The sequence below is a fragment of the Oncorhynchus gorbuscha genome, linkage group LG03, assembly GCF_021184085.1.
Source record: "Oncorhynchus gorbuscha isolate QuinsamMale2020 ecotype Even-year linkage group LG03, OgorEven_v1.0, whole genome shotgun sequence".
In the NCBI taxonomy this organism is placed as follows: domain Eukaryota; kingdom Metazoa; phylum Chordata; class Actinopteri; order Salmoniformes; family Salmonidae; genus Oncorhynchus; species Oncorhynchus gorbuscha.
In genome coordinates, this window is record NC_060175.1 from 105,348,248 (window position 1) to 105,356,367 (window position 8,120).

Below are 8,120 nucleotides of genomic sequence, written 5' to 3' on the forward strand. Positions count from 1 at the left end.
CTTGGAGGAGGGGAGTGGGGACGAGACAATTGAACTGATCAACCCCATGATGGATCTGCTGCCTTTGACCCTGCCTCAAACAGACAGACAGGACTCTACGGAGGTAGGCCAGACTCTTCTTTAGCATCACTTATTAAAGTCATACGAACCATCTGAAATATGGAAAATATACAAGCACAACATTTTCCAGTGTCGTTACCATGACAACTTGTTATTTTGGACTTGGTCAAGATACTGATCTAGCTTCTTCTGTGTGTGTGTGTGTGTGTGTGTGTGTGTGTGTGTGTGTGTGTGTGTGTGTGTGTGTGTGTGTGTGTGTGTGTGTGTGTGTGTGTGTGTGTGTGTGTGTGTGTGTGTGTGTGTGTGTCTCTCTCTCTCTCTCTCTCTCTCTCTCTCTCCGACCAATCCCAGCTGTCGGTGCAGCAGCGTGTGTTCAACATAGCCAATGAGCTCCTCCACACAGAGAAGGCCTACGTGTCTCGGCTGTACCTCCTGGACCAGGTGTTCTGCTCCTCCCTCCTAGAGGAGGCGCGCTCCCGCTCCTCCTTCCCTCTAGACGTGGTCATGGGTATCTTCTCCAACATCTGCTCTATATACTGTTCCTTCCACCAGCAGTTCCTGCCCCCTAGCCCTGGAGACTAATCCTGACCCAGGGTCTAGTGGTGAGTTAACCCTGACCCAGGGTCTACCTCTAACCCTAGACTAACCTAACCCTGACCCAGGGTCTACCTCTAACCCTAGACTAATCCTGACCCAGGGTCTACCTCTAACCCTACACTAACCCTGACCCAGGGTCTACCTCTAACCCTAGACTAACCCTAACCCTGACCCAGGGCCTACCTCTAACCCTAGACTAATCCTGACCCAGGGTCTACCTCTAACCCTACACTAACCCTACCCAGGGTCTAACCCTGACCCAGGGTCTACCTCTAACCTAGACTAACACTAACCCTGACCCAGGGTCTACCTCTAACCCTAGGGTCTACCTCTAACCCTACTGACCCAGGGTCTACCTGATTAACCTAACCCTGACCCAGGGTCTACCTCTAACCCTAGATTAACCCTGACCCAGGGCTACCTCTAACCCTAGATTAACCCTGACCCAGGGTCTACCTCTAACCCTACACTAACCCTGACCCAGGGTCTACCTCTAACCCTACACTAACCCTGACCCAGGGTCTACCTCTAACCCTACACTAACCCTGACCCAGGGTCTACCTCTAACCCTAGACTAATCCTGACCCTGACCCAGGGTCTACCTCTAACCCTAGACTAACCCTAACCCTAACCCTGACCCAGGGTCTACCTCTAACCCTAGACTAACCCTAACCCTGACCCAGGGCCTACCTCTAACCCTAGACTAATCCTGACCCTGACCCAGGGTCTACCTCTAACCCTACACTAACCCTGACCCAGGGTCTACCTCTAACCCTAGACTAACCCTAACCCTGACCCAGGGTCTACCTCTAACCCTAGACTAACCCTAACCCTGACCCAGGGTCTACCTCTAACCCTAGACTAATCCTGACCCTGACCCAGGGTCTACCTCTAACCCTAGACTAACCCTAACCCTGACCCAGGGTCTACCTCTAACCCTAGACTAACCCTAACCCTGACCCAGGGCCTACCTCTAACCCTAGATTAACCCTAACCCTGACCCAGGGCCTACCTCTAACCCTAGACTAATCCTGACCCAGGGTCTACCTCTAACCCTAGATTAACCCTAACCCTGACCCAGGGTCTACCTCTAACCCTAGACTAACCCTGACCCAGGGTCTACCTCTAACCCTAGACTAACCCTAACCCTGACCCAGGGTCTACCTCTAACCCTAGACTAACCCTAACCCTGACCCAGGGTCTACCTCTAACCCACATCTCCCCCCAGGGATGTGAACCCGCGTATCGGGGACATCCTGCAGAAGCTAGCCCCCTTCCTGACCTCTCCTCTCTCTCCCCCCAGGGATGTGAACCCGCGCATCGGGGACATCCTGCAGAAGCTAGCCCCCTTCCTGACCCCCTCTCTCTCCCCCAGGGATGTGAACCCGCGCACCATCCTGCAGAAGCTAGCCCCCTTCCTGACCTCGGGATGTGAACCCGCGCATCCATCCTGCAGAAGCTAGCCCCCTTCCTGACCTCTCCTCTCTCTCCCCCCAGGGATGTGAACCCGCGCATCGGGGACATCCTGCAGAAGCTAGCCCCCTTCCTGACCTCTCCTCTCTCTCCCCCCAGGGATGTGAACCCGCGCATCGGGGACATCCTGCAGAAGCTAGCCCCCTTCCTGACCTCTCCTCTCTCTCCCCCAGGGATGTGAACCCGCATCGGGGACATCCTGCAGAAGCTAGCCCCCTTCCTGACCTCTCCTCTCTCTCCCCCCAGGGATGTGAACCCGCGCATCGGGGACATCCTGCAGAAGCTAGTCCCCTTCCTGACCTCTCCTCTCTCCCCCCCCCGCGCATCGGGGACATCCTGCAGAAGCTAGCCCCCTTCCTGACCTCTCCTCTCTCTCCCCCCCCCAGGGATGTGAACCCGCGCATCGGGGACATCCTGCAGAAGCTAGCCCCTTCCTGACCTCTCCTCTCTCTCCCCCCAGGGATGTGAACCCGCGTATCGGGGACATCCTGCAGAAGCTAGCCCCCTTCCTGAAGATGTACGGAGAGTACGTGAAGAACTTTGACCGGGCCATGGAGCTGGTCAACACCTGGATGGAGAGGTCGTCCCAGTTCAAAGCCATCGTCCACCAAATCCAGGTAGGGGTTAATGAGGGCTGCAGTAGATATCTCAGATAGGGGGGGGAGTGAGGCCTAAGAGGGTTTTATAAATAAGCATCAACCAGTGGGTCTTGTGACAGATATAGAGAGATGAACAGTTCACAGAGGAGTATAGAGTACAGTGATGTGTCCTCTAAGGAGCATTTTGGTGGCAAATCTGAGGGCCGAATGGTAAAGAACATCTAGCCGCTCGAGAGCCGCCCTTACCTGCCGATCTATAAATTATGTCTTGTAATCTAGCATGGGTAGCATGGTCATCTGAATCAGGGTTAGTTTGGCAGCTGGGGTGAAAGAGGAGCGATTACGGAAACCAAGTCTAGATTTAACTTAAGCCTGCAGCTTTGATATGTGCTGAGAGAAGGACAGTGTACCGTCTAGCCATACTCCCAAGTACTTGTATGAGGTGACGACCTCAGGCTCTAAACCCTCAGAGGTAGTAATCACATTGGTAAGAAACATTCCACTAGTGGCAGCCCATTGGTTAAGAGCATTGGGCCGGAAGGTTGAAAGGTTGCCGGTTCAAATCCCTACACCTCTCTGGTTCAGAGGGGTTGCAATAAATTCGGAAGACGCATTTTGGCTGAATGTGTTCCGTTGTGCATCTGACGAGGTTTCCCCGAACAGCCGATGTTGTATTTCAATGTGAACTCTAGTGACATTGTGTTTCCATTGCTAGGGCTGACCCTGCTCAGTAAAAGGGGACATTGGGATGTGTGTGTAGATTGTTGAGTAAGTTTAAATGTACGTTTTATATTGTACATGTTGTATATGTAATGTATACATGCGTGTGTCTAGCTGTCAATAAGATTAGAACCAGCCTTCCACACTGTCCTGTTGTCTGTCAGAGGTTGTAGAGACTTTAGAACCAGCCTTCCACCCTGTCCTGTTGTCTGTCAGAGGTTGTAGAGATTAGAACCAGCCTTCCACCCTGTCCTGTTGTCTGTCAGAGGTTGTAGAGATTAGAACCAGCCTTCCACCCTGTCCTGTTGTCTGTCAGAGGTTGTAGAGATTAGAACCAGCCTTCCACCCTGTCCTGTTGTCTGTCAGAGGTTGTAGAGATTAGAACCAGCCTTCCACCCTGTCCTGTTGTCTGTCAGAGGTTGTAGAGATTAGAACCAGCCTTCCACCCTGTCCTGTTGTCTGTCAAATATCAGAGGTTGTAGAGATTAGAACCAGCCTTCCACCCTGTCCTGTTGTCTGTCAGAGGTTGTAGAGATTAGAACCAGCCTTCCACCCTGTCCTGTTGTCTGTCAGAGGTTGTAGAGATTAGAACCAGCCTTCCACCCTGTCCTGTTGTCTGTCAGAGGTTGTAGAGATTAGAACCTGGGTAAAACACTGGGGTAAATCCTGGGTAAAACACTGGGGTAAATCCTGGGTAAAACACTGGGGTAAATCCTGGGTAAAACACTGGGGTAAATCCTGGGTAAAACACTGGGGTAAATCCTGGGTAAAACACTGGGGTAAATCCTGGGTAAAACACTGGGGTAAATCCTGGGTAAAACACTGAGACGCTGACAGTTAACCCAGTAGAATACTGTCCTATAGTAGACAGTAGGTAGCTGTGTGAGGGGCTGACAGTTAACCCAGTAGAATACTGTCCTATAGTAGACAGTAGGTAGCTGACAGTTAACCCAGTAGAATACTGTCCTATAGTAGACAGTAGGTAGCTGACAGTTAACCCAGTAGAATACTGTCCTATAGTAGACAGTAGGTAGCTGTGTGAGGGGCTGACAGTTAACCCAGTAGAATACTGTCCTATAGTAGACAGTAGGTAGCTGACAGTTAACCCAGTAGAATACTGTCCTATAGTAGACAGTAGGTAGCTGTGTGAGAGGCTGACAGTTAACCCAGTAGAATACTGTCCTATAGTAGACCGTAGGTAGCTGTGTGAGAGGCTGACAGTTAACCCAGTAGAATACTGTCCTATAGTAGACAGTAGGTAGCTGACAGTTAACCCAGTAGAATACTGTCCTATAGTAGACAGTAGGTAGCTGACAGTTAACCCAGTAGAATACTGTCCTATAGTAGTCAGTAGGTAGCTGTGTGAGGGGCTGACAGTTAACCCAGTAGAATACTGTCCTATAGTAGACAGTAGGTAGCTGTGTGAGGGGCAAGAAGACAGGGTTGATCTCCTACTTTAAACACACTGCCACAAATCACTGCACAGAACTCACCTCTTCTACTGAATACTAACATGGCCACAGACCTGATTATTCAGAAAGCTCATTGGGTTAGCAGCAACACACCCTGCTCAGTAAAAGGGGACATTGGGATGTGTGTGTAGATTGTTGAGTAAGTTTAAATGTACGTTTTATATTGTACATGTTGTATATGTAATGTATACATGCGTGTGTCTAGCTGTCAATAAGATTAGAACCAGCCTTCCACACTGTCCTGTTGTCTGTCAGAGGTTGTAGAGACTTTAGAACCAGCCTTCCACCCTGTCCTGTTGTCTGTCAGAGGTTGTAGAGATTAGAACCAGCCTTCCACCCTGTCCTGTTGTCTGTCAGAGGTTGTAGAGACTTTAGAACCAGCCTTCCACCCTGTCCTGTTGTCTGTCAGAGGTTGTAGAGATTAGAACCAGACTTCCACCCTGTCCTGTTGTCTGTCAGAGGTTGTAGAGATTAGAACCAGCCTTCCACCCTGTCCTGTTGTCTGTCAGAGGTTGTAGAGATTAGAACCAGCCTTCCACCCTGTCCTGTTGTCTGTCAGAGGTTGTAGAGATTAGAACCAGCCTTCCACCCTGTCCTGTTGTCTGTCAAATATCAGAGGTTGTAGAGATTAGAACCAGCCTTCCACCCTGTCCTGTTGTCTGTCAGAGGTTGTAGAGATTAGAACCAGCCTTCCACCCTGTCCTGTTGTCTGTCAGAGGTTGTAGAGATTAGAACCAGCCTTCCACCCTGTCCTGTTGTCTGTCAGAGGTTGTAGAGATTAGAACCAGCCTTCCACCCTGTCCTGTTGTCTGTCAAATATCAGAGGTTGTAGAGATTAGAACCAGCCTTCCACCCTGTCCTGTTGTCTGTCAGAGGTTGTAGAGATTAGAACCAGCCTTCCACCCTGTCCTGTTGTCTGTCAAATATCAGAGGTTGTAGAGATTAGAACCAGCCTTCCACCCTGTCCTGTTGTCTGTCAGAGGTTGTAGAGATTAGAACCAGCCTTCCCCTCCTGTCCTGTTGTCTGTCAGAGGTTGTAGAGATTAGAACCAGCCTTCCACCATGTCCTGTTGTCTGTCAGAGGTTGTAGAGATTAGTACCAGCCTTCCACCCTGTCCTGTTGTCTGTCAGAGGTTGTAGAGATTAGTACCAGCCTTCCACCCTGTCCTGTTGTCTGTCAGAGGTTGTAGAGATTAGAACCAGCCTTCCACCCTGTCCTGTTGTCTGTCAGAGGTTGTAGAGATTAGTACCAGCCTTCCACCCTGTCCTGTTGTCTGTCAGAGGTTGTAGAGATTAGAACCAGCCTTCCACCCTGTCCTGTTGTCTGTCAGAGGTTGTAGAGATTAGAACCAGCCTTCCACCCTGTCCTGTTGTCTGTCAGAGGTTGTAGAGATTAGAACCAGCCTTCCCCTCCTGTCCTGTTGTCTGTCAGAGGTTGTAGAGATTAGTACCAGACTTCCACCCTGTCCTGTTGTCTGTCAGAGGTTGTAGAGATTAGAACCAGCCTTCCACCCTGTCCTGTTGTCTGTCAGAGGTTGTAGAGATTAGAACCAGCCTTCCAAAACATTAAGAACAGCTTCCTAACATTGATACTGCACACTGAGTATACAAAACATTAAGAACAGGTTCCTAACATTGATACTGCACACTGAGTTAAGAACAGCTAACAAAACATTAAGAACAACAGCTTGATACTGCACACTAACAAAACATTAAGAACAGGTTCCTAACATTGATACTGCACACTGAGTATACAAAACATTAAGAACAGCTTCCTAACATTGATACTGCACACTGAGTGCACAAAACATTAAGAACAGCTTCCTAACATTGATACTGCACACTGAGTGTACAAAACATTATGAACAGCTTCCCAACATTGAGTGTACAAAACATTAAGAACAGCTTCCCAACATTGATACTGCACACTGAGTGTACAAAACATTAAGAACAGCTTCCTAACATTGATACTGCACACTGAGTGTACAAAACATTATGAACAGCTTCCCAACATTGAGTGTACAAAACATTAAGAACAGCTTCCCAACATTGATACTGCACACTGAGTGTACAAAACATTAAGAACAGCTTCCCAACATTGATACTGCACACTGAGTGTACAAAACATTAAGAACAGCTTCCCAACACTGAGTGTACAAAACATTAAGAACAGCTTCCTAACATTGATACTTTATAATAACTATATCATGAATACGATACCTTCGAAAGTATTCAGACCCCTTTACTTTTTCCACATTTTGTTACGATACAGCCTTATTCTAAAATGAATTAAATTGGGTTTTTTCCCTCATCAATGTTCACACAATCCCCTATAATGACAAAGCAAAAACTGATTTATAATTTAAAAAAAAACTGAAATATCACATTTACATAAGTATTCAGACCCTTTACTCAGTACTTTGTTGAAGCACCTTTGGCAGCGATTACAGCCTCGAGTCTTCTTGGGTATGATGCTACAAGCTTGGCAGGGATTACAGCCTCCAGTCTTCTTGGGTATGATGCTACAAGCTTGGCAGGGATTACAGCCTCCAGTCTTCTTGGGTATGATGCTACAAGCTTGGCAGGGATTACAGCCTCCAGTCTTCTTGGGTATGATGCTACAAGCTTGGCAGGGATTACAGCCTCCAGTCTTCTTGGGTATGACGCTACAAGCTTGGCAGGGATTACAGCCTCCAGTCTTCTTGGGTATGATGCTACAAGCTTGGCAGGGATTACAGCCTCCAGTCTTCTTGGGTATGATGCTACAAGCTTGGCACACCTGTATTTGGGGAGTTTCTCCCATTCTTCTCTGCAGATCCTCCCCAGCTCTGTCAGGTTGGAAGGGGAGCGTTGCTGCTCAGCTATTTTCAGGTCTCTTCAGAGATGTTCGATGGGCTTCAAGTCCAGGCTGGGCCACTCAAGGACATTCAGAGACTTGTCCCAAAGCTGCTTATTGTCTTGTGGTTAGGACCATTGTCCTGTTGGAAGGTGAACCTTCACCCCAGTCTGAGGTCCTGAGCGCTCTGGAGCAGGTTTTCATCAAGGATCTCTCTATACTTTGCTCCGTTCCTCTTTCCCTCAATCCTGACTAGTCTCCCAGTCCCTGCCGCTGAAAAACTTCCCCACGGTATGATGCTGCCACCACCATGCTTCACCATAGGGAGGTTGCCAGGTTTCTTCCAGACGTGACGCTTGGCAG

At 48.9% G+C, this 8,120-nt stretch overlaps 1 protein-coding gene across 1 annotated transcript in view; it reads left to right on the forward strand.

Moving 5' to 3' along the window:
- Positions 1-2,595: 2,595 nt before the first annotated feature.
- Positions 2,596-8,120, forward strand: part of LOC124032404 (FYVE, RhoGEF and PH domain-containing protein 1-like) — a 33,409-nt gene continuing 27,884 nt past the window's right edge. The window contains exon 1 of the mRNA XM_046344785.1: positions 2,596-2,747. Coding sequence (XP_046200741.1) covers positions 2,646-2,747 — 102 coding nt within the window. The 5' untranslated portion in view covers positions 2,596-2,645. The remainder of the gene's footprint in view (positions 2,748-8,120) is intronic.